At 44.4% G+C, this 26,586-nt stretch overlaps 1 protein-coding gene across 1 annotated transcript in view; it reads left to right on the top strand.

The window, feature by feature from the left end:
* Window positions 1-7,243: 7,243 nt before the first annotated feature.
* The window catches only part of FKBP9 (FKBP prolyl isomerase 9), a 43,709-nt gene continuing 24,366 nt past the window's right edge, over window positions 7,244-26,586 (top strand). Inside the window, exons 1-4 of the mRNA XM_006066290.3 lie at window positions 7,244-7,671; window positions 21,400-21,545; window positions 22,063-22,252; window positions 22,542-22,687. Coding sequence (XP_006066352.2) covers window positions 7,259-7,671; window positions 21,400-21,545; window positions 22,063-22,252; window positions 22,542-22,687 — 895 coding nt within the window. The 5' untranslated portion in view covers window positions 7,244-7,258. The remainder of the gene's footprint in view (window positions 7,672-21,399; window positions 21,546-22,062; window positions 22,253-22,541; window positions 22,688-26,586) is intronic.

Here is a 26,586-nt window from a genome sequence, read left to right as displayed (position 1 = left end):
CAAGGAGCCCCGAATTTTGTATCAAAGCTCCCAGAGGTGAAGGAGAAGGATTAACCCTTTGAGGACCTTTCCTGACATGTCTGTCTCAGCAATCATGAGAAAGCAGGCAATGAGAAGTGCCTGAAATAATTCAAATAACTAACTGAAAATCAAACTTAGGAAAGTTCGACTTCTAAAGCTGATTACAGGATGACAGAAACACAGAAAAGAACCAAAAGGGTCGTTAATCCAACTTTCCACCTGATGTTTATTTAAATCTCCTTTACAACCCACCCTTCTCTCAGTGGTCATCTGGACTCTCCTCCAATCCTTGGGAGCTGGGGGAGCACACTGCCTCTTGTCAGGCTGACACGGGTCCTAATTCTTCTTCTTGAGCTGGAACTGGCCTCCTAGTAGCTTTCATCCTTCAGTGCAGTTCAATTCAGTCGCTCAGTCGTGTCCACCTCTTTGCAACCCCATGAATCGCAGCACACCAGGCCTCCCTGTCCATCACCAACTCCCGGAGTTCACTCAGACTCACATCCATCGAGTCAGTGATGCCATCCAGCCATCTCATCATCTGTCGTCCCCTTCTCCTCCTGCCCCCAATCCCTCCCAGCATCAGAGTCTTTCCCAATGAGTCAGCTCTTCGCATGAGGTGGCCAAAGTACTGGAGTTTCAGCTTTAGCATCATTCCTTCCAAAGAAATCCCAGGGCTGATCTCCTTCAGAATGGACTGGTTGGATCTCCTTGCAGTCCAAGGGACTCTCAAGAGTCTTCTCCAACACCACAGTTCAAAAGCAAAAATTCTTCGGCGCTCAGCTTTCTTCACAGTCCAACTCTCTCATCCATACATGACCACAGGAAAAACCATAGCCTTGACTAGACGGACCTTTGTTGGCAAAGTAGTGTCTCTGCTTTTGAATATGCTATCTAGCTTTCATCCTTATCCCTGGTAAAAAAAAAAAATCGTAAGGACCAGAGAGAACAAGTCTACGCTCTCTTCTACCTGACAGCTCCTCCCTAGTAGTTAGGAGCCAGGCCCTCACCCCACTTTACTTCTCTTCGTCACCGCACGAACGTAACAGGACTGGGCTTTCTCTAACCTTATTAACAGCAGAAGATGAAAAGGATGGGGATTTTAACCCGTTTACAGTGCCCCCCCGGACCTGAGAGCGGGAAGGACCAGGGCGCTCAGCCGCACTTCTGGATTCAATCTTGACCAAGCACCGCCGCTTTCTGCCGGGGAGGAGCCCGCCGCCGCAGCTCGCGTCCCCGGACGAGGCTCTGGGGAGGAGCCTCCCTCCTTCCAGCCAGCCGCTGGGAGTCTAGGGTCCCGCCGCCCGGGATCAAAACCGGCTTCGCGGAGTCGCGAAGACGGCACTTCCTCCCTGACGCGTCCGCCGGGCCTCGCAGCGGCCCCTCCTCCCGCCGCCCCACGCCCGATTTCATCGCCGAGGCCGCCGGTCCCCCGCATCCTCCGGCAGCCCAGCCGGACAGACTGCCTCCGGGCGACGCAGCCTTAAGTCCGCACTCGGAGCGCCAAAACCCTGCGGTGGGGTCGCGGGTGCCGCAGTCCGAAGCGCGCCCTCTGGCGACGGCCGGGAGCCTCGGAGCCTAATGTGTTGCGGAGGGAGCTTGAACTCCCACGTGGTTCTCTGGAAGTATTTCTCCTGAAGCCTTCAGGGATGTAAGCTGTCGGTTGCACTGAAGCCACCATGCTAAGAAGCCCAAACTAACAAGCGGGAAAGATAGAAGGCAGAAGGAGAAGGGGACGACAGAGGATCAGATGGTTGGATGGCATCACCGAGGCGATGGACATGAGTTTGAGTAGGCTCCGGGAGTTGGTGATGGCCAGGGAAGCCTGGCGTGCTGTATGTAGTCCATGGGGTCGCAAAACGTCGGATACGACTGAGCGACGGAACTGAACTGAACAAGTGGGGCGATATCACGTAAAGAGGCCCTAAGACTCAATAAAAAATGAGATGTCAGGTCAGACCCCACTGCCTAACCACACCCTACCCCTAGTGAGAGGACTCCTTGGTGCATGCCAGAGATAAATCTTAAGTGGCTCACAGCAACTAAGCTAGAACAGAACTGTTCTCCCCATCTTGGGGAGGCTTTGTGGCCGGCCAGTTATGTGCCTAAAGTAAAAGAAAAGAAAATGGAAGAAGGAAAAAAGAAAAAGACAACAAACAGTATTTAAACATCACAGGTGACCTTATAGCAGGCAAGCAAATAATCTGAAAACTTTAGTATATACTTCTATGCAGAAAGCAATTGTGTTGGATTTTTCTCACTTGCAATTGATAAAAGTAAATTCAAAGTCAGTCTGCCTAACACAGTGATTTGATCTCTCAGCAGGAAGACCCAGGGATTGATAATTACATTTTAGCAAATATTAGTAAAAATTCTTTTGAAGACAACAGTGGACCAAAATCCAAATCAAATTGTTCTTTTTTTTTTCCTGCAGTACCTCCCCATATGTGGGATCTTAATTCCCTGACCAGGGATGGAAACTGTGCCCCCTGCACTGGAGACTCTGAGTCTTGACCATTGGACTGCCAGGAAAGTCCCCAAATGAGACTGTTCTAAGAAAATAAAATTCAGGAATTTATTGACTTACATATGTGAAATGTCATTGGATAAAACTTCAGGAATGGCTGGATCTAGGTGCTAAAATGTTATAGTTGGCAAGTTCTCTCTCAGCTTTACTTTCCTTTGTATTGCTTCATTCTTTACAGTTTCTCCCATGTGGGAAAGAAGATGGCCATTGGAAGCCAAAGATGGCCAAAAAATTAGCAGTCCTAGATGGAAGGAACTTTCCCTTTCTCAGTTTCAGTAAGAATTCCATGTATTATACTCATTGCCTTAGCAATTCTTTATTACCCAGGGCCATCTCTCACATTCAGCCCCATTTTCTGATTGTGATAAACTCAGTATAATAACATCTAGTAAGCAGTGAGACGGGAATTCTTACCCTGGTGGTTATGATTCTGAATCATTATTGTTACCTATCATCCTTTGTTTATGCTTATAGCATCTGGAGGGGCGTGCAGGTACAGTTCGTTTCCAGAAATAGAGAGTAAAGTGATTATTACCCAACTGTGAATATACATGGAGTCACCCTTCAGTTTGTACCAGGGCACCTAGCCCAGTGAGTGAGAGACGCTTTCTTTGTTGTCCCTCCCTATTCTAGCCTCAGCTTCAGTCTTTTCTACCCCTCTCCTTCATCCTAAGATAGCAGATTCACCCTCAAATCCAACAAGCGGCTCTTGGTGTTTGTCTAATTGTAGAGGGGTGTCTGTATCTAGTCCTGACTGTGTTACTGGATAGATTTGAAGCCTTTTTTCCCCCCCTAAATGTTTATTTATTTCTGGCTGTGCTGGGTCTTTGTTGGTGCTTGGACTTTTCTCTAGTTGTGGCCAGCGGGGGCTACTCTCTTGTGGTGCCCGAGCTTCTCACTGTGGTGGCTCCTCTTGCAGAGCACGGGCTCTAGGGTGATTAGGCTTCAGTAGTTGCAGCACGTGGGTTCGGTAGTTATGGTGCATGGGCTTTAGATGCCCCACCGCATATGGAATCTTCCCGGACCAGGGATCAAACCTACGTCCCCCCACACTGACAGGTGTATTTTTAACCACTGAACCACCAGGCAAGTCCTATTTCTAATCATTTCAACTGGCATTCTATTTAGTCACCAATAGGATTGGAGGAAAAATTGAAGACAATGTGTTTTCTTGGAAGGTGCTTGGAAGGGAAAAGGGAGACAGCTAACATAATTAGCAATCTGTGGCAAAAAAAAAACTAGTTGACAAACCAATTGCCATTCCCCCTTCATTTCCTTGCTCACACCACTCTGGTTTGTACAAGAAGCTTAGGTGGCCATCTACTTCAGTGGAGGCCCTTTCCCTCCTCTCTGATTCATTCCTCTGGAAATGAATCTTAATTAGTCTTAAACCAATCATAGTAATGCAGTTTCTCTTCCACTGATAGATTAGCAATGGGCATGGGATGTAATTTCAGTCAATGAGGCATGATGGGAGGGCTGTAGGAGGGAGGGTTTCTGGAAATGCTGTCCTTGCACTTGGAAAGATAAAAGGTCCCCTTTCTGCCTCAGGATGGTGTTCCCTATAGGTGGTAGTTGGATCTAGGGCAGGCATCTTGTAATCACAAGCAGCAGCAGCAAACCCCCTGAGGAGGAAAGGAAAAGAAGGCATCAGAGCACCTGAGGTTGTTCTAGAGACACTTCATTAACCACTCCTGCAGTTACTTCCCATCCAGACCTCCTCTTCTGAGAGATAGTACATATGGGTTAAGTGATTTTTGAGTTGAGTTTTCTATTACTCATAGATATATGTTATTCCTTACATTTCCATATTACTTTGCAGATTCCTACCCTTCCTAAACTTCTTCACTTGATCCTCACAGAAACTCTATGGAGATAGGCAAGACATCTTACAAATAAGGAGTGTGATGCTCAGAGAATAGGGGGATGGGTGGCCCTACAAGCAGGTTGGTCTGATTTCTAGTCCAGGATTTTCCATCAAACCACATGGCAACTCCAGGTGTGTTGTCCAATACTGAAGGTGGGAGAATTTTTTGGAAAATCCTGGGAAGGGAGAGAAGACACTGCTACTTCACATTTGCCTCAGGTCAGTTCAGATGAATACTGGCCTTCTCTTTATCCCCAGCTCAGTGTGTACCAAGCTAAAGTTAATAGCTTACATAGCTTGGCCTCCAGGGTTTACTGCTTTTGGAAGATCTGATTCATGCATGAATCCTTCTTTATTTCAGGCTCAATGAAAAGCAGAATTCTTTCTTTAGTGACCTGCTTTACTTGCCAGATTATGTTTGTAATTTTCCCACTAACTTCTTGTATGGAGCTGGATTGAAAGAACCTTTGAAGCTCCAACACTCTGGCCCCCTGATGTGAAGAGCTGACTCATTGGAAAAGACCCTGATGCTGGGAAAGATTGAGGACAGGAGGAGAAGGGGACAACAGAGGATGAGATGGTTGGATGGCATCACTGACTCGATGGACATGAGTTTGAGCAAGCTCTGGGATTTGGTGATGGACAGGGAAGCCTGGCGTGCTGCGGTCAGTCCATGGGGTTGCAAAAAGTCAGATATGACTGAGTGACTGAACTGAACTGAGAAAGAACCTAGTTTTCTGATACTCATTCAGACCCATCCTGTTTCAAATCCCCCTTCAGTTCTTCCTCCAGGATGCTCCACACCTCCATCCCGGCCTCAGACCTTTTGTATATTTCTCCTCTTGTGTCCTTGCCTCTGATTGTGTCACACATCCTCTTGTTCCTTGGCTCTGTTCTCTCACTGATTCTCATCTTCTATTTTTCCCTTCTTGCTACCTTTCTCGCTTCTCCCCCTACCCTTTTAAAAAATTCCAGTACCTTTCCCTTCTTTCTGGTTCCTGTCTCTCACCAACCTGCCTCTTCCCCCTATCTTTACCTTTCGGAGCTTTTAGTCTACTGTTCACTCTTCTTGACTGGATTCACAGTTTTTAAACTTGGCCAGTTCTCACAATGTCACCCCCAGAAGTTTAATGGAAATCTTTTTTCTTTTTTTTTAAATTTCAGCTTGACTTTATCAGTTCTTCGGTTGATATTATCAGGAATGCCAAGAGGTAAATTTTCTTTTTGGTAGATTGCTACAGAAATCCAGTTCAAAGAATGTTGGTTAGGATTTAAAGAGACATTGTAGAGCACACATTCTGTTTGATCGATAATTAACATTTAAAAAGGAATAACAAGGGAATTCCCTGGTGGTGCAGTAGTTGGGGACACTGCTTGCATTGCTGTGGGCCCAAGGTCAATCCCTGGCTGTGCAACATGGCCAATAAATAAATAAATAAAATAAAAGGAATGACTAGAAATCACGCCACTGGGAAGCACTACAAGGCAAAGTGGAAGAGGCAATCACTGCCTGACCTGCTTCTTCCTGCGTCTGTCTTCTTTTCCATGCTGAGTGTCTCCTCTCCTACAGGATCACAGAGTTTTAGGATTGGAAGTCTTAGAAATCAGCCCCTTCATTTTGCAGATGAGGAAACTGAGGCCCAGCTAGGTGGCATGTGTTGCCCACAGTCACAACAAGGGAGTGCAAGATTCCTGACTGGAACCAGGCTGACTTTTGGTTTGTTTCTGTGTAAAACCTGGCAGAGTGATTAAAAACCATAAGGGACTAATGCAAAGTACATAGAAGGAAGCAAGTCATCACCCCAAATTCAACCTACCGGTGCTTGAATTGTATTAGCAGGTTTTCTATTTCAATAAAATAAGCTCTATTAGGAATAATGGACGTTTCTTTAGTGCTACATGTAGCTTCTCATTAGATCCTGGATCTAATAAAATCTATAATACTCTTTAATTTTAAAAAAATTATCACATTTTATCTTTATCTTACAGAGGACACTGACTTAATTTGCAGGTCACCTAGATAGTCCACATATTTTTTTCCTTTAATAAGGTGGATTCAATCTACTCACCATTTGTTAGCATTTTTGCATTTCTAGTTAGAGATTAGGTTGGTAACCAGCTTTTCTCTCCCTTGCTATCTTTGCCAGGTTTTGGTATTGGGATTGTTTGCTTCCCAAACAGGTTGACAAACCTTTGGTGATTTGCTTTCATTAGTCCAAGTTTCAATAAATAAGAACAAACAATTCAAAACTAAGAATGCATTTAACTACTCTAATAAATTTTCCCGCAGAATCTGGGTCTGTAATGTGAAGTCTTAACTAGCTTAGTCACAGGGGTGGGACCATGTGGGATGTTTGCTAATAATTATCACTCACAACATCTTAAAACGTTTGTCTGAGTAACTGTCAAGGAGTCTCCCCTTTCTCTAAGTATTAAAAGAAAATCCTGGGGAAAGAAATCTCGAAGATGGCTTCAGTCTGTTTCAACGTAGAATCCAGCCTTGAAACTAAGTTTCTTTAAAAAGAAGTTTTCCTCCCTTCCCAAATCAGCAAAGGGTAACTGGATCCGCGGCCACGTAGGAGCCTCTAGGGGCCCTAAATCCGGAGTCTCTAGGGGTAGGCAGAGATCCGCGGGTTTGCCTGGGCCAGAATAGTCTCTTTTAACTGTAGATCGCAGCCCAATCCCAAAGAGTTCTTGATTTCTCCCTCGGGGACTGGTCCCTTTGAACTTCCAGAAGGCCCGCCTCTTCCCCGGGCGGGCCAGCTCACGGGACAGGACCCGCTCGGGCTGCGCAGGGCGCAGCAGGGCTGGCCTGGCGCGCGGCCGCGGCTCCTCCCCTCCCTCGGATGTGGCCGGGGGGCGGGGGCCGGGGGGCGGGAGAGAGGGGTGGCTGCTGCCGCCCGGGGAGAGCCGGGAGTCTTTTCCACGTTTGCAAAGGCCGCCGCACATCCAGGCCCGACCCGCGCCGCCCGAGCTCCGTGCGCCCTCGCGGCTCCCCGCCGCGCCCCCTCCTCTCCTCGCCCCCGATGGCTATCAGGGCCCGGAGTTGGCGGCCCCCGCCGCCGCCGCTGCTCCTGCTGCTTCTCTGGGTGACCGGGCAGGCGGCTCCTGTGGCGGGCCTGGGGCTGGGTTCGGACTCGGAGCTGCAGATCGAGCGGCGCTTCGTGCCCGAGGAGTGTCCGCGCACCGTGCGCAGCGGCGACTTCGTGCGCTACCACTACGTGGGGACGTTCCCTGACGGCCAAAAGTTCGACTCCAGGTACCGCGCCCCGGGAGCCAGCCGGACCTCTGAGGCTGCAGCGCCCGTTTTCCCGCTTCCCGGTCTCCGGACAGGCCTTTCCCTCCCGACGGACCTCCCCCAGCTCCGCCCCTCGAACCCGCGCTCCTCCCTTTCCCTATTCTCACCCCAAAGCTTCCCCGACCCTTCAGCCCGGGGGCTGCGGGGGCCCTGGAGCCTGCCGGCCCTTTTGCTCGCCTGGTGGGCTGGAATCTTCCTGGGACCTTGCGCAGCGGGGTTGGCGCAGACCACCCACTCCTCCGCCCTGCGCAGTAACACGCGCGAAATCTTCGTAAAGAGCTAGCCCCCTAGCCGACCCCCGAGAGTAAATGTTAGTGTCCGCCTGTCTGTCTCCCTTGACTGTTCCTTCCGGCAAGGCCCTTGAGTGTCAAGTCATTCATGCCTCTCGATGATGATGATGATGGAGGTGGCGACAGCCGCTAACATTTATGGATTGTTACAGTTGTTACAGGATAGTTCTCAGTGGTTTCCATAGAACGAATTTATTTAATTCTTAACTACAGTTTTCTGTGTAGGTATTATCATTACCATTATTTTGCCAGTGAGATAACTTGAGTCCATGGAGGCTGAGAAACTTGTTTAAGCGAGATCGTTTTGAAACCCGAACAATCCAAGTCCAGGATTTGTGCCCATTAACTACCAACCTCCCCTTATGGCCTTACAAAAAACTCACTGGGCAGGAGGTCGTCCAGAGCAAGTCACTCAGCTTTGCCCCATGGCCGGTGTCCACAGTTCCTGCCCTTGAATCTGCAGCGAGATCACAGCACCTCTCCCAGCTTCCCCAGTTTAGCATTAGGGTTAACAGGCCCCTTTTCCAGCTTCAAGCTGCTCTCCTTCCCCAGACTTTGTTACGGTCCTAGGTCTGTGTCCACACTTCTCTTCGTGAATCACCAGGCTAAGAAAAGAGAACAATTTGTTAGCATCTGCTTTGTGCTTGAGGCGGGGCTAAGCTCATTCCTGAGGTTATCTTTTAAAAGGTACTCTTAGTCTTGCCTTTTAAAAAATTCCAGTGAGTGTATATACAAAAGCTGGTTAGTATTTGATGTGGCACATAGCAAGCACTGAGAAATATTCATTCTCATATTGTTTCAGTTGCTTCTTTTTAAAACAGGTTTATTGAGATATAATTTACGTTCCATACAATTCACCCATTTAAAATGTATGATTCAATTTTTTTTTTTAGTATATTCACAGAGTTGTGAAATCGTCACAACTCTCTAATTCTAGAATATTTTCCACACTCCAAAAAAAGAAACCCATCAGCAATCACTCTCTTCCCCTCCAGGTCTAGGTAACCACTAATCTACTTTCTGTCTTTTTATGGAATCTTGCCATTTGCAGCCTTTGGGTTTGGTTTCTTTCACATAAGGTCGGTTCATTTATGCTGTAGCGTGTATCAGCTCTTTATTGCTGTTTATGGCTGTATAATATTCCATATCATATTTTATCTATTAATTAGCTGATGGGCTTTTGAGTTATTTACACTTTTTGATTATTATGAATAATGATGTTATGAACATTCACATACAAGGTTTTGTGTGCACGTATGTTTTCATCTTTTATGGCTATATGCCTAGAAGTGGAACTGCTGGGTCCTATGGTAGCTATGTTTAACTTTTTTAGGAACTGCCAAACTTGTTTTCAAACGTGGCTGCACCATTTTACAATCCCACAGCAGTATATGAGAGTTCCTGGTTCACCATGTTCTCACCAACACTTGTAATTTTATGCCTTTTTGATTATAGCCATCCTAGTGGATATGAAATAGTAGGTCATTATGGTTTTGATTCCTGAATCTCCAATGGTCAATGATGCTGCACATCTTTTCATGAGTTTATTGGCCATTTGTATATCTTCTTTTGATTCACTAGTTAGAAAATAGTTAAGGCTTTCCTTCTTATGCTGATGTTAATTAATAATTCCCACTGGAACAAATCATCTAATACTTTCCACCCGCTAGAATGGCAGCCACTGTGAGGCAATGTAAAAGTGAAAAGAGAAAGAGTTGCTCAGTCATGTCCGACTCTTTGCAACCCCATGGATTGTAGCCTGCCAAACTCCACTGTCCATGGAGTTCCCCAGGCAAGAATGCTAGAATGGGTTGCCATTCCCTTCTCCAGGGGATCTTCCTGACCCACGGACAGTGGAAATACAGATGAGCTGTCATCCATTCTGCAAATGTGTATGCAGTGTCTGCCTCTGAAGATGGTGTTCCCTCCCTGCACTCTGGCTGTTGTCCAGACGATTGTACACTGTGTTAAGTACAGAAAGAATAATAGCACACACTTCTGTCTCTCACATAGAATTCACAGATAGTTCTTACCTTGTGCCTTTACATATATGAACTACACTGAATTCTTTTAACCTCACAATACAATACCATCTCATTACACATGAAGAAATCGGGGCTCAGAAAGTTCAAGTAATTTACCCAAGACGATAACTACTAAGTGGTGGAGTGGGGCCTTGAATCTAGGCAGTTTAGTGCCAGAGTCTCACGTTTATAGTCTGTAGTCCACTCGTGTATGATGGAAGAATGGCAAGGAGCTTTGGAACCACCCAGAAAGTTTAACTGTATGTTGTGTGTATTGGTGTGTTTGTGTCTGGTCGGGGGACTGGTCAAGATAGAGTTCTAGGATGTGTGTTAAGTCACTTCAGTTGTGTCCGACTCTTTGCGACCCCATGGATTATAGCCCACCAGGCTCCTCTGTCTTTGGGATTTCCCAGGAAAAAATATTGGAGTGGGGTGCCATTCCCTTCTCCAGGGGATCTTTCAGAGCCAGGGATCAATCTGTGTCTCCTGCATCTCCTGTATTAGCAGGTGGGTTCCTTACCACTAGTGCCACCTGGGAAGTTGGTGTGTGTGTCTGTATGTGTGCCTGGTCGGGGGCTGGTCAAGATGAAGTTCTGGGACAGCAGGAATAAAATCTGAGGAGGATTAAAATTTACCAGGAGGAACTGAGGGATGAGGGGTGGGGGTGCGGGTGGGGAAGAAAAGGCGTGAGTGGTGGAGGGAAGAGCACATGCAGAGGCCTGGAAGAGGGGGCATGTGAAAGCTGCTTAGTATGGCCCGAGCTTGGAGTGGGAGTAGAGGGGTTGACAGGGAGGGAAAAAGAGGAGGTGAAAGGAGGTCAGAGAGACAGGGTCAACTTTTGAGAGCTCTCCTCTGCCTGGCTGTGGAGTTTGGTCTTTGTCTAGGGACAATGGGAAGCCATTGAAGAGTTAATCATGGGCGTGAGAGACCAGAACTGCATTTTATTGTACAAAAGTCGCAGTGGTTGCAGCGCAGACAATGGAATGGTGGAAGCAGGGTACACAGTAGGTGACTGATTATTGTGTTTCCTTCTAGGGCCTCCATTCCTTTGGGAATTTATGAAGTATATTAGAGCTATTCCTTCACAAAGAGCTTCAGTTCAGTTCAGTTGCTCAGTCGTGTCTGACTCTTTGCAACCCCATGGACTGCAGCACGCCAGGCTTCCCTGTCCGTCACCAAGGGAAGATGCGGTACCTTCCCTGTTCATCACCCTGTACCTCCCCTGTGCATTATCAGGGAAGATGGACAGGACATCACAAAGAGCTTAGGGAAGGAGAAATCTAGGAGCTTTGGGCTTTGGCTGTTAATTTGGAGGTTTGGCCCAGAAGAAAATGATGGCTGTCAGTCTGACCAGAGTCATAAAACACAAAGGGCCTTTCTTTCCACAGAGCATTCTTCCTGCATCTGTGCCTGGCACTTGGGGGCAGTTGGTGTCTTTTCAGCTTATGGGCATTTGCAGTTGCCAGGAGGCCCAGCCCTTCAGCCCTTGGTCGCTGGCTTGGGCATGGTTTCATTTTATTTTGGAGCCTCCTTGGGCTTGTTAGCTTGCTCTATGGCTGCTGCTCTAGATTGAAGGGGAAGACAGCAGCTTCCCGCCAGCAGGTTTCCGGGGGGGACTCCTGCTCTCACCCTTCAGTCCTTGGGAGCTCCTTGTCCACCACTCTTGAGTCAGCTTTTGAAGAGTTCCATAGCATTCCGAGTAGTCAGGGACTAAAGTTTAACATGTTCCTGTTATCCTTAGCATGCAAAACCAGCATCCTGGTCACAGCCTTCAGGCCTGTCTACAGGCCCCTAAAGTCTATTCATTCAGTAAATATTACTGTAGGAACTTCCCTGGCAGTCCAGTGGTTAAGACTCCATGCTCCCAATGCAGGGGGCCTGGGTTCGATCCCTGTGTGGGGAGGTAGATACCGCAATCTGCAGCTAAGAGTTCACATGCCACAACTAAAGATTGTGCATGCTGCAATGAAGATTCAAGATCCCAAGTGCTGCAGCTAAGACCTGGTGCAGACAAATAAATAAATATTTTTTAAAAAGTAATAATACATATTACTGTGTGCCCACTACATGCCCTGTTGGGTATTATAGAGTTGTAGATGCTTGGACCCAGTGGTGTTCAAACTGTACATGCATCAGAATCACCTGGAGAGCTTATTATACACAGTTTCTGATTAGGTAGGTCTGGGATGGGGCCTGAGAATCTGTATATTTAACAAGTCCTTAGATGATGCTGATGGTGTGGTCTAGGACCACATTTTGAGAACCATTGCTCTAAAAGAATCATAAACTCATAATGGAAGTCAGCTTCATTTTATATATTCATTATTCAACAAATATTTATTGAATACCTACTATTCTAGTTGCTAAGATGTAGGAGAGAGAAAACAGACAAAAGTCCCTGCTTCCGATGGTGGATACATGTTATTTTACATTTATCCAAACGCATAGAATATATATCACCAAGAGTGAACCCTGAAGTAAAAGCTATGGACTTTCAGTGATAATGACATGTCCGTGCAGGTCACTGATTATAACAAATGTACCACTCTAGTGATACACTCTGCTGATAATGCAGGAGGCTATGTATGTGTATGTGGCATTGGGTGCAGGCAGGGGGTATATGGGAAATCTCTGTATCTTCCGCTCAATTTTTCTGTGAACTCAAAACTGCTCTAAAGCAAAACAAAAATGAAAAACTGCCCTAAAAGAACAAAATCTATTAAAAATCCCTACCCTCAAGTCAAGGAGTGGGGAGGGCCCAGAAACCCATTCTAGCTGGCATAAGGAGAAAAGGAGGGAATTTATTGGAAGGATCATCCATTCCTCCTGAGGATCCAGAATTGTGAGCAGAGGTGACTTTCTGCATCTCTCTGATGGACTGCAGAGGGGCTGATTCCATGCCGCCTCCTCCCCGAGAGAGCTCCAGCAGGCTTTCTGTGCCACATACAGGGCCTCTTGGGTCCAGTAATGCTGACTAACTGGAATCTGTCTCAATTCCACATTCCCAGCATCTCTCCCATTTCATTGGTCCCATCGGGAACCTGTTCTCACCCTCAACTCCCTCACCCTGGCTGTGGGTATAAAGTTAGGTGTTAAGTGAAAGAGTGTTATCTTATCCTTTCGGCAGGATTGGATCTCACAGAGGAGCCAGAGGGCTGGGCAGTACCTTGGATGGTGTCAGGATGGATATAAGGGGCTAAGTGTTGGCAGGGAGACTGGTCAGGTCAGGGCACCCTCTCTTAGGTGGGAAGCATTTAAAGTGTGGATCTGGGGCTTCTCTGGTTGACCCAGTGGTAAAGAATCTGCCTGCGGATGCAGGAGATATGGGTTTGATCCTGAATCTAGGAAGATCTCACATGCCTCAGAACAACTAAGCCTGAGCACCACAACTACTGAGTTTGTGTTCTAGAGCCTGGGAGCCACAACTACTGAGCCCATGTCCCGCAGTTCCTGAAACCCGCACCCTGTAGAGCCCGTGCTCTGGAACAGAGAAACCACTGCAATGAGAAACCCTCAAACTGTAATGAAGAGTCGCCCCAGCTCTCTGCGACTAGAGAAAAACCTATGCAGCAATGAAGACCCAGCACGGTCAAAAATAAATAAAAAATAAAATCATTACAAAAAAAAATAAAGTGTGGATCTATATAGGAAACCTTCCTATGGAAAAGCCACATAAAGAAAGAGAAGCTGCCCAGTGCAGTTTTAATAACTTGAGGTAAAGCTCTTCTTTTTCATTCTTCTTAACTAGAGTCGTATGCAGTCATTGGTAGCCTGACTTAATGTCCTCTGTGGCATTAGGACTTGCCTGGTGGTCCAGTGGCTAAGACTCTGCTCAACCTGGGTTTGATCCCTGGTCAGAGAACTAGATCCCACATGCTGCAACTAAATATTCTGTGTACAACTAAGATCAAAGATCCCAAGTGCCACAACTAAGACCTGGTGCAGCCAGATAAATAAATAAATGTGTTTTCTTTTTAAGACTTAATGGCATTGCTTTTAATTTCATTTGTGCATCATTGCAAGCAGTGATACATTCATATTGATTACTGAAGTTGGCTATATTTTACTGAAGGGCTTCCCAGGTGGCTCAATGGTAAAGAATCTGCCTGCCAATACAAGAGACATGGATTCCATTGCTGAGCTGGGAAGATTCCCCTGGAGAAGCAAATGGCAACCCACTCAAGTATTCTTGCCGGGGAAATCCTGTGGACTAGACAGAGGAGCCTGGTGGGCCCCAGTCCATGGGGTCATAAGAGTTGGACATGACTTAATGACTAAACCACCAACTACTACCACATTTTACTGGGCTGAGAACTTGTGTGAAATAAGAATTATTTCTAGAGATCTGACATTTGAACTTGTGCAGTTACTTAAAAACAAAAATCTACAATAGCAGTGTAATGATTTTACTTTCCTTTGCGAAGTTTTTCTTTTAATGATATTTTAATACACCAAAGACTGTCAAAGCCAACTGCTCACAGGTCAAGGTCTGACCCTCCATGGAGGTGTGAATAGGTGTGCTATTTCTGTTCCTAGTCGCTCCTCTTTTCTCTTTCATCTTCTCTCTCTTCCTCTCATTTTTCCATCTGGGTAGATCATTAATAGCTTGCCTTTCTCCTCTGCCAGGGCTCATTAGCTGTGGGTAGAGATGGTTGTTTGAGGGAGATACTCTTGTTGGAGCGTCTAGGAAGCCCAGAGTCACCTTTAGGAGTAAGAAGTGTGGGGAGCAGGGGTGGGAGGCAGAAACATCAGATTTGACCTCCTCACTTCTGAGTTGGGCCCAAGCTCAGTGGTGGAATTCAGCCTGGGGAGGGTGTTGAATCGCACCTGCGTCATCCCAGGATTAGGCATCCAGCTAGGAGATGAGTTTCTGCTTTTGAGCATTTCATGGGTCTTATTCACCCAGGGCTTGGGCAAGGACCACAGTCCTTGTATCCCAGGTGACCACCCATCTGATAGATTCTGAAATACCAGCAGGTGGTTCCTGTGCCCAGTGGACTGGCTCTTTATTAACTTGTTTCCCTCCTGTTTTGAATTCTCAAAATATGGCAGTCTCTTTAATGTTCAAGACAAATTTATTCAGTCTAATGTGAAGCTATGTGAATATAGTTAATAACACTGTATTGTATACTCGACGTAAGTATACCTTTTACTAAAAAGGTAAAACTAAATGTTCTTACCACAAAAAGAAAAAGAAGGGACTTCCCTGGTGGTACAGTGGATAATACTTTGAATTCCTGATGCAGGGGGCCTGTGTTCAATCCCTGGTTGGGGAACTAGATCCTGCATGCCAAAACTAAGACCTGGCACAGTCAAATAAATGAAATTTTAAAAAAGAAAATGGTAACTATGTGAGGTGATGGATATGTTAATTAGTTTAATTGTGGCAATGATTTCAGTGTACACAACTTAAATATGTACACTTTTTGTCAATTATACCTCAGTAAAGATGTGAGAGGAGCAATGTATCCAGTTGTCATTTGTCTAAACTAAATCTAAAATTGGCATTTAGAGCAAGCTGTCTTTTCCTTTTATTATTAATCAGGGCTTCAGCTCTGCTAACCGTAGGGCCATATTCTCTTCCCTTTTGTAATGGCCATTTGAACTTTGCTTCTGCATCTGAGATCAGAATCATCTCAACCACAGGTAGTGTGTGTGTATGTCAATTTTTGGTAAAAAGTTTTAAAATTAATTTTTAAATCAAGGCACATATACTGAGTTTTAAAAGCAGTTAAATAATTTCCGTAAAGCTTAAAATTATGATTGCTAATCTACAGGATTTGGGAAGGGGCTCACAGTGAGGTGTAGCTGTTCTGAATTCCGACTTTGAAACTTCACGTTTCCTTCTGCCCTCTTGCTCGTCTTTCACTCTGCAACCTCTGGGCAGCACGCGGCATCTACCTTTGGCCAGATCCTCTTTTGTATACACCTAGATTCTGTTTCTTCCCTTCTACATCAGTTTCTGCTCTTTCGTTCCCTTTCCATATTCCGAAATGTTGCCACCTTTTGACAGCAAGAGTCCCTGCACTGGTTTTCTATGTTCTTTTTAAAAAAGAGAAGCTGAGGAGGGTGTTCAGTTTGCTGTGTGTTCTTTTTAAAGTTCATCCTCACTACAGATTGAAACCTACATTCAGAAATTGAGCTCCAGTGTGGGAGCTTTAAGAACTCAGCCACAGGGGTAGTTAGTTACCTGTCCTGAAGAATAAGCACAGGACGCTATGTGCTTGTGTGCAGCAGCTGAGTGAGTTGAAGATGATGGGTGTTAGGTGATGGCTTCTGTCTTAGTGGTCCTTGGGCTAATCATCTTGAAGAGCATCACTGGAGGGTGCTGCAGCCACCCCAATCCCCACTGGGGGCAGAGGAAGGTAGAAGTGTCAGCAATCAAAGGGTCTACAGGAGTGAATGATCAGGGCAGAAAAAATAAGCTGGTGGAGAGGAAAGGGGGTATTGGATGTGCTGGATCATTTCCATTTTTAAATAACTTTTTTTGGGGCCACATCCTGTAGCATGTGGGGTCTTAGTTCCCCTATCAGGGATTGAGTCCATGTCTCCTGCATTGGAAGGTGGAGTCTTAACCATCAGGGAAGTCCCATTCTGGATAATTTCCATTTGCCTTTCTAGGTCCCCGTTCCCCCAGTCCCACTTCTTTTTGCTCTGGGAGGTTGACCTGTATGGACCACGTGTGCATAATATGGGTTATATCAGTGACCCCCTTGTAGTCTGGCTTCTAGTTGGGTTCAGCCAATGGGACATCAGCAGATCAGAGGGAGCAGGGAGGGTGAGGTGGAGATATTTATTCCTCTGACTTCCTGCCTGTACAGTCATCACATGGGCTGTGTTCCTAAACCAAAGGTCCTAGCTTAGCTTCTGTCAGGTGCTCCGAGCTCCCTGTCTGTCCCTGGATCCTTCAGGCCTGGGCGTGCCAACTGCACTCCCTACTTGTCCCCTGACGTTTCTCTGCATCCTGCACACAGCGCCCTGGAGCTGTCTACTTTAGGCATATCATCTGTTTCCTGCAGGACCTTGACTGGGGCATCTGCAAAACAGCCAGATACTGGGACAGGCTGAATAAGTGCTAATTCCAGTGGTTGCAGAAATAATTTTCATGACCAACTCCTGGCAGGACCCTGCACATGACTTTGTGCTAGTTGAAGTGATCAGCACAGACTTGCTCAGAACGATTTATTTTTCCAGATGGTCAGAGTTTTCAGCAGTAGACAAAACTGGCCTTGCATTGTTTGTTACTTTCTAATGTATGTAAGTTATATATTTTCTTTTGGAAAGGTGTTTTTTGTTTTGGGCACGTTGCTTAGGCTGTTATTGTTTAGTCGCTAAGTCGTGTCTGACTTTTTTAGACCCCATGGACTGTAGGCTGGCAGGCTCCTCTGTCCATGGGATTCTCTAAGCAAGAATACTGGAGTGGGTTGCCATTTCCTTCTCCAGGGATCTTCTTGACTGTTATCAAATGAGTAAATTAATGCCGTAAGGCCACACTAGTTTTTATACACCATCTAGGGAGGCTCTGTGCCTGGAGGGTGAAACTTGGACAGTCCTGGGTTCTAACTTTTTTTCTCATTTGGCTAATTTTGTGAGCTTGAGAAATTTTTTCAACTTCAGGGGACCTGAGTATCAGTACTTCCTGATACTTAAAGTGTTGTATGAGGATTAAATGAGGTAGTGTATAGAAAAGCTTGGGCTTCTCAGGTGGCACTAGTGATAAAGAATTGCCCTGCCAATGCAGAAGACACAAGAGATGCCGGTTCAATCTCTGGGTCGGGAAGATCCCCTGGAGAAGGGAATGGCAACCCACTCCAGTGTTCTTGCCTGGAGAATCCCACGGACAGAGGAGCCGAGTGGGTTACAGTCCATGGGGTCACAAACAGTTGGACACAACTGAAGCGACTTAGCACATATAGAAAAGCTTAGTTGCCCCTGTGCCAGACACACAATAAATACTCTCTAAATAGTAGTTATTATTAAAAACTCTCATTACTTTTGGGTTCTGTGAATGAAAAATATAAAGTTTCCAGCTTGTGCATTGTTGCTGTTTGCACATGTTCTGTGCCTGGGAAGCTTTTGAAGCCTAAATTCTGGTCCATTGTTAACCTAAACCCTCCAGTTTGATGACGGTTCAGGGTGTGGCAAGATCCCAGCCAAGTGAAATTGGAGAGCTGGCATTCTGAGGGTGGTTGTTTGTTTCCCCTGGAAATAGAGGGTGGAGATGTAGAGCCACTTGGTCACAAAGCTGATCATGCGCTTTTGTCCTCTGGCTTGTTAGCCAGAACTTGGACATTTGCTTTCTGTTCACCGACCTTTGAGAAAAGAAGGTGGTAAAATGGACTATAAAGCTAGGAGGAGAAAGGGAAGGAGGGGACAGATCTGACAAAGCTGCTCTGATGGGTGGTGAGGTGGACCATGCTGCTCTCCCAAGCTGATCATTGGGGAAAATAAGAAAAATGTAGAAATAATTTACAAAGAAGAGCAGCACGTCCTAATGAGGTGAATTCCAACAGCTCTTAAGATTTATTATACAAGCACAGTTGTCCCTCGGTATCTGCGGGGGTCAGGTTCCAGGACCCCTTTGGATACCAAAAGCCTCAGATGCTCAAGTCCCTTATATAAAATGGTGTAGTATTTGCATGTAACCAAGGCACGTCCTCCTGTGTACTTTAAATCATTTCTAGATTACTTCTAATACCTGCTGCTGCTGCTAAGTCGCTCAGTCGTGTCTGACTCTTAGCAACCCCATGGACTGCAGCCTACCAGGCTCCTCTGCCCATGGGATTTTCCAGGCAAGAGTACTGGAGTGGGGTGCCATTGCCTTCTCCATCTTCTAATACCTAATACAATGTAAATGCTATGTAAATGGTTGCCAGTGTTCAACAAATTCAAGTGTTTGCTTTTTGGAACTTTCAGAAATGAAAAAAATTTTTTTTCAATTTCCAGTTGGTTGAATCTATGAAGTGAAAATTGAGGATACAGAGGGCTGACTGTATTCCATGAACATTTTGAAATTGAGAGAATTAAAGAGAAGACACATTAAACCACTTGAAATCTCGTACTCATAGATTACTATAGATAATATTTTCATGTTTCACCTTGTGGATTTTTCATATGCATCTATATATGTAAATTCAAAATTGGATTATTTTATATGTGGCTCTGTAACCTGCTCTTTTCACGTGTATGTCCTTCTGTGGCAATGAATAAAATCTTAAAAAACTTTTCATTGATGTATAATTAACATGTAGCATTATGTTAGTTTTAGGTAAACAACATAATGATTTTATATTCGTATGTATTGCAAAAGGATCACCACACTAAGTGTAGTTAACATCCATCACCATGCATAGTTACAAAATTTTTTTTCTTATGATAACTTTTAGGATTTTACTTTCTTAGCAGCTTTGAATAATGCAATACAGTATTATTAGCTATAGTCACCATTAACTATATTCACTATACAGTATTTTATTAACTGTAGTCATGTATTATAATGCTATACATTACATAATTATAGCAGAAATCTTTTTTTTTTTAATGACCATAGAGAATTTATTATATGTATTTGTCTTATATCCAACCAGTGCCACACTCTTGGACTTCTAAGTTATTTCCAGCATTTCGTTATTATAAACCAAGCTCTGTAGTTATTTTCTTAAACACAGTGTCTAAAACCCTGTGGGTGTCTCTGCCAGTTTATAAGGTTCAGTTCAGTTCAATTCAGTTGCTCAGTCATGTCCGACTCTTTTCGACCCTATGAATTGCAGCATGCCAGGCCTCCCTATAGGCAAAATTCATGCCTTGGAATTTTTTATATTCCCCAAAGCCCCTAGTAAAGTCTCCTAATTGGCACCCCCTTGTTGCTGCTAAGTTTGGCATTGAAGAGGATGAGAACTTGGATTGTAGCCATGATTCCATTATTTATTTTCCTGCTTCAGGTCATCACCGGTTGGCCTTTAAAACACATTTATTAGTGATTTAAAGATTACTTCAGACTTTCAGTCACCTGCAATAATTATGTCTAGTAACACTGGCATAATCCTGAGGTTTTCAGAGCCCTTTTCACATTCTTATATTATACGGATCTTGTGATGGCTGTCATTGTCACTCACATTTTGCAGTGGAAGAAACTGAGATTGAGAGAGTTCAAGTGCCCTTCATGCTACACCACACCGCGTCTTTGTTTAATTTAGTGACTTAAAAGAAAAGAAAGGCAAATTAGTAACAGAAACAAAATCAGGGACCTAGAAAATAGACTGGTGGTTGCTAAGGGGAAGGGGGTGGGACAGGATAGGAGTGGGAGTTTGGAATTAGCAGATGTAAACTGGTGTATATATAGGATGGATAAACAACAAGGTCCTACTGTGTAGTACAGGGAACTAGATTCAGTATCCTGTGATAAACCATAATGGAAAAGAAATATGAAAAAGAATATATATCCACATACAGATATATGGGCTTCCCAGGTAGCTCAGTGGTAAAGAATCTGCCTGCCAGTGCAGGAGACACAGAAGATGTGGATTCGATCCCTCTGTTGGGAAGATCCTCTGGAGTAGGAAATGGCAACCTGCTCCAGTATTCTTGCCTGGAAAATTCCATAGGCAAAATTCCAGGAGCCTGACAGGGTGCAGTCCATGGGGTCGCAAAGAGTCGGACATGACTGAGCGACTGAGCATGCACACTTGTGTGTATAACTAAGTCACTTTGCTAATCACTTTGTTAATTACAGAAGTAATTAACACAGCATTGTAATTCAACTCTGCTTCAATAAAAAAAAATTTGAAAAAGAAAGTATAAATTTGCACATTAGTATCTATGATGTTGCTCTTAGGTACCAATCGCATAGAAATGGAGTAAATGATTCTTTTTTTAATAGAAGAATTGGTAAGCTATTTTGCCACAAACTTGACATATATATTATTTAAGCCATAACATTTTGAGAACGATCTTTATTTGCTTTACACAGCGGTAAAAATGATATACATTGTGTGTGTGCAAGTTCAATCACTAAGTCATGTCCAACTCTTTTGTGACCCCCCTGGATTGTAGTTCATCAGGCTCCTCCATCCATGTAATTTTTCAGGCAAGAATACTGGAGTGGGTTGCCGTTTCCTACTCTCTGTTTTTTTTTCTAGAGAGAGTTATGCTGATGCTTAACTGACTAGATTTGCTGGCAATATTCAAGGTAATTTAAAAATCCCAACCCTGCAAGTACTGTCCAGTGAAGACGTTGCCTGCATCAGTAATAGATCTGTGGGTCTGTTGCTTGGCAGGGACCTCACTGTGTCCATGGGTACTTTTTGACAGGTTGGCTTCACTAAGGTTGGCTTATTTATACTCTTCTTCTCTCTCCTTCCCCTTTGGGTCTCCAGCTACGACAGAGACTCCACTTTCAACGTGTTCGTGGGAAAAGGACAGCTGATAGCAGGGATGGATCAAGCTCTGGTTGGGATGTGTGTAAATGAGAGGCGGTTTGTGAAGATCCCTCCAAAGCTGGCCTATGGAAGTGACGGCATTTGTAAGTGTTTGTTCTGTACTTGTGAAAACATTTGCTGAAACAACCAGAACATTTGCTGGCTCTTCAGTCAGGCAGAATAGAGAGTCTTTGGAAGCTTCAGGTAGCGGAAAATGAGAAGCAGTAAACACTCACACACAGCTGAAATTTCATCTGCAGTTTATTTATTCTAGATATGAAAGAAGTGTTATTAACACAGGTATACTGAATGTTATTCTTGTTGAGAGGAAATTTTTGTTTTTTCTTTAAGTTTCACTGGGAGGGAGTAGTGGTTGGAATAATGGACTTTGACTACTATGGTCCAGGTTAAATCCCTGGTTGGGGGACTGAGATCCTACAAGCTGCAGGGTGTGGCCAAAAAAAAAATTTTTTTTTTTTTTTTCATTTGGAGGGAACATCACTCATTTTGGAATTGTATGTGACCTCTTGAGCCCTTCTGGCTTCCATTCACTTTGGCAGCATCCTTGGTGTTTCTTTGAAAGGCGGCAGCTTCTCAGTGTGAGCTGTCTTTATTTTCTAGCTGGTGTGATCCCCCCAGATTCAGTGCTTCATTTTGATGTACTTCTGATGGATATTTGGAATTCGGAAGATCAGGTTCAGATTCACACTTACTTCAAGCCTCCCAGTTGCCCTCGGACCATCCAGGTATCTGATTTTGTAAGATACCACTACAACGGGACATTCCTGGACGGGACACTGTTTGATTCGAGGTAAGCCCTGCCATTTGTACTAGTACCATTGAAATGCCCCTTAGTTCCTTCTGTTGAATCCACTTTTTATGGCCTTGGAAAAACCAGGAAAGGGACTCGTTCCCAGCTGCTCTGTGATTGGGAACAAAGGTGCATACCTGCCTTTTCTCCAGGGATGGGTATGAATCCATTGGTCAGCTGAGTTTGAGCTGACCAAAAATCAGCTCAAATTTTAACAAAAATCTTTTGAAGGATGAGTTAGAGGTGCCCTCATGGTATGGAACTTCTCCCTTTTCTCATTGGTTTTCAGTCACAATCGCATGAAAACATATGACACCTATGTGGGAATTGGCTGGCTGATCCCTGGAATGGATAAAGGGCTGTTGGGGATGTGTGTGGGAGAAAAACGCATCATCACCATTCCTCCTTTTCTGGCCTATGGAGAAGATGGAGACGGTAAGTCCTTCCCATTCTTCAAGCTACTCTCATCTGTCTATTTCTTTTGCAGTGGTTGGTTTAACTTACTGTGTGAAACCCACCAGAACTTTTGGTCTAGACTTGCAGTGTCCAATAGGGTAGTCACCAGCTATATTTAGCTATTTACATTTAAATTAAGTTAAATAAAAATTTAAATTCTCTACCTTGGTCACACTGCCACAGTTCAGGTACTTAAAAGCTACTTGTTGCTGAGAGCTACTGTACTGGACAGGCACTCCAATCACTGCAGGAAGTTCTGATGGACAGTGCTAGTCTAGGTCATCTGCTGACTGATGGTTAAGATGCAGAAATCTCCATCTATTCACGGTCATTTTTGTTCTTAAGTAAGCCGTCTATCATTGCCTCAGAAGCTGTAACCTTAGGCACCAACCTCTCCAACCTATGTTTTCCCTTCTGTGAAATGAGATTTGAATTAGATAGTCTAAAGGTTGTAGCCATCAAGGTAGAAATTCAGCTTATGTTGCAAAATTGTCATTTTTTTTCACTGATTTGTACCTCCTTAATGGGTTTTACCTGTGGCATTAGCTCCATGTGAAACATGCAAAGTACTGATATAATTTTAGAGGATACATTAATTTGAATTCGTGTCCAGTTTGTAGTTTCACTATGGAGGCAAGTGGTAAACTATTTACTAGCTGATAGAATTTCTTACCCATGTTTGAATTTCAGGCACATTTAATCACACTGACAAGCTGACACAACAATGAGACCTTCAGGCATTTAAACAAACTGATATATGTAGTTAAGAATAGAAATGAGGCATTCCTGGAGGCATTCCAATGGTTAGGGCTTCAAGCCTCCACTGTAGGAGGCATAGGTTCCATCCCTCATCAGGGAACTAAGATTCCACAAGCCTCCGAGCAGTGTGGCCAAGGAAAAAAAAAAGAAAGAAAGAAACGAAAATGTGATGCTATTTAAGAAGTTTACTGATAGTGGTACCCAACTTCTAATAACCCCCTAATATAATGTTTTCCAAGCTATGTTTCCTGGCCCTAGGTCTGTATACAGAGCAGGAGAGGGGCGCCTTCTATCCTGTTGACTTCCACTTTAGGTACTTAGGATCTGCAGGAAGTTTCTTTAAAAACCTTCTAAAAGAAAAATAAAGCAGCTTGAAAACAGCTACTGTAAATATATCTTAATTCTCCCCTCCTCAAAATATGTTATTATCTTATTGATACTCACATTGTGTCATCCTTGGCTAGTAGAAGTTTGTTCCCCTTGACTCTCAAATCCTTTTGTCTTCATCCACATGCATACGATGTACGGGATAAAACAAGATGCCTAGACTGATGTGAGGAATGTTATTCATTTATTTTAAACAAATAATTGCTAATTTAAATATTTAAAATAAATAGTTTATTTAAAATAGTTATTTTTAAATGCTTTATACTTTGACATTCTGCTCAGCTATCCAGGCATAAATTTAAGTAGGTGAATTGTATGGAAATTAAATCTCAATAAAGTTGTAAAGGTCAGTTTTCATTCCAATCCCAAAGAAAGGCAATACCAAAGAAAGCTCAAACTACCGCACAATTGTACTCATCTCTCATGCTAGCAAAGTAATGCTCAAAACTCTACAAGCCAGGCTTCCACAGTATGTGAACCATGAACTTCCGGTGTTCAAGCTGGATTTAGAACAGGCAGAGGCAACAGAGATCAAATTGCCAACATTTGCTGGATCATCAAAAAAGCAAGAGAGTTCCAGAAAAACATCTACTTTTGTTTTATTGACTATGCCAAAGCCTTTGACTGTGTGGATCACAACAAACTGTGGAAAATTCTGAAAGAGATGGGAATACCAGACCACTTGACCTGCCTCCTGAGAAATCTGTATGCAGGTCAGGAAGCAACAGTTAGAATTGGATATGCAACAACAGACTGGTTCTAAATTGGGAAAGGAGTATGTCAAGGCTGTATATTGTCACCCTACTTATTTAACTTCTATGCAGAGTACATCATGAGAAATGTTGGAATGGAGAAGCACAAGCTGGAATCAGGATTGCCAATAACCTCAGATATGCAGATGACATCACCCTTATGGCAGAAAGTGAAGAATAATTAAAGAGCCTCTTGAAAGTGAAAGAGGAGAGTGAGAAAGTTGGCTTAAAACTCAACATTCAGAAAACTAAGATCATGGCATCTGGTCCCATCACTTCATGGCAAATAGATGGGGAAACAATGGAAACAGTGACCAACTTTATTTTTTGGGCTCCAAAATCACTGCAGATGGTGACTCCAGCCATGAAATTAAAAGACACTTGCTCCTTGGCAGAAAAGTTATGATCAACCTAGCTGCTGCTGCTGCTGGTGCTAAGTCACTTCAGTCGTGTCCGACTCTGTGCGACCCCATAGACGGCAGCCCACCAGGCCCCACCGTCCCTGGGATTCTCCAGGCAAGAACACTGGAGTGGGTTGCCATTTCCTCCTCCAGTGGATAAAGTGAAAAGTGAAAGTGAAGTCGCTCAGTCGTGTCCGACTCTAGCGACCCCATGGACTGCAGCCTAACAGGCTCCTCCGTCCATGGGATTTTCCAGGCAAGAGTACAGGAGTGGGTTGCCATTGCCTTCTCCTGCTGCTAAGTCACTTCAATTGTTTCTGACCTAGACAGCATATTAAAAAACAGAGACATTACTTTACCAACAAAGGTCCATCTAGTCAAAGCTATGGTTTTTCCAGTAGTCATGTATGGATGTGAGAGTTGGACTATAAAGAAAGCTGAGCACCAAAGAATCGATGCTTTTGAACTGTGGTGTTGGAGAAGACTCTTGAGAGTCCCTTGGACAGCAACCAGGGACTGGAGATCCAACCAGTCCATCCTAAAGGAAATCAGTCCTGAATATTCATTGGAAGGAGTGATACTGAAGCTGAAACTCCAATACTTTGGCCACCTGATTTGAAGAACTGACTTGTTGGAAAAGACCCTGATGCTGGAAAAGACTGAAGGCTGGAGGAGAAGGGGATGACAGAAGATGAGATAGATGGATGGCATCACCAACTCAATGGACATGAGTTTGAGTAAACTCTGGGAGTTGATGATGGGCAGGGAGACCTGGCCTGCTGCAGTCCATGGGGTTGCAAAGAGTTGGACACGATTGAGTGACTGAACTGAATTGAAAGTTGTTATAAAAAAGCAAACATTAAGGTAGTACCTAATAATGCTAGAAAAATTTAAACACAAGGGCTTCCCTGGTAGCTCAGACGGTAAAGAATCTGCCTGCAATGTGGGTTTGATCCCTGGCTAGGAAAATCCCCTGGAGAAGGAAAGGGCAACCCGCTCCAGTATTCTTGCCTGGAAAATTCCATGGACAGAGGAGCCTGGCGGGCTACAGTCCATGGGATCAGAAAGAGTCGAACACGACTGAATGACAAACATTTTCATTTCACTTTCAGGGTTAAGTGAAACTGTAAGGGGTTCTATTTTCTATTAAATTAAAAGATAGAGAAAAGTACAAAAGATTAACATTCTACACACACCCTCCCATACCCACACCTGCAATTGAGGGATTGATCACACCTGGCATTCCAGAGGCCAACTTGGCAGCCCACTTTCAGCATATTTCACCATTCCTCTGAAGGGAAGGAGATGGGGGGATGGTTCTGCAACAGAGACAGCTGAAGGAGCACAGGCTTGGGATGCCCAGTGGTTCACTTGCCCAGGCCTTCTCCTTTTATGGCATAACAAATGGCAAGTAAGAGTGTTGACGGAGGTGGTTTGTCAGGTCACTAACTTCCTTTTATCCCCGAGTCCTGGGTTTAGAGTTAGGTATTGGTGGATGTTGACCTCTGCAAGAAGAGTTAGTGCCCAATAATCTCTTCATGTGGATTATCCCATTGCACATATTCAATAAATCCTCACT

The sequence above is a fragment of the Bubalus bubalis genome, chromosome 8 (assembly GCF_019923935.1).
Source record: "Bubalus bubalis isolate 160015118507 breed Murrah chromosome 8, NDDB_SH_1, whole genome shotgun sequence".
Taxonomy (NCBI): Eukaryota; Metazoa; Chordata; class Mammalia; order Artiodactyla; family Bovidae; genus Bubalus; species Bubalus bubalis.
Note: the sequence above shows the minus strand (reverse complement) of the source record. Positions and strands in the feature narration are given on the sequence as shown.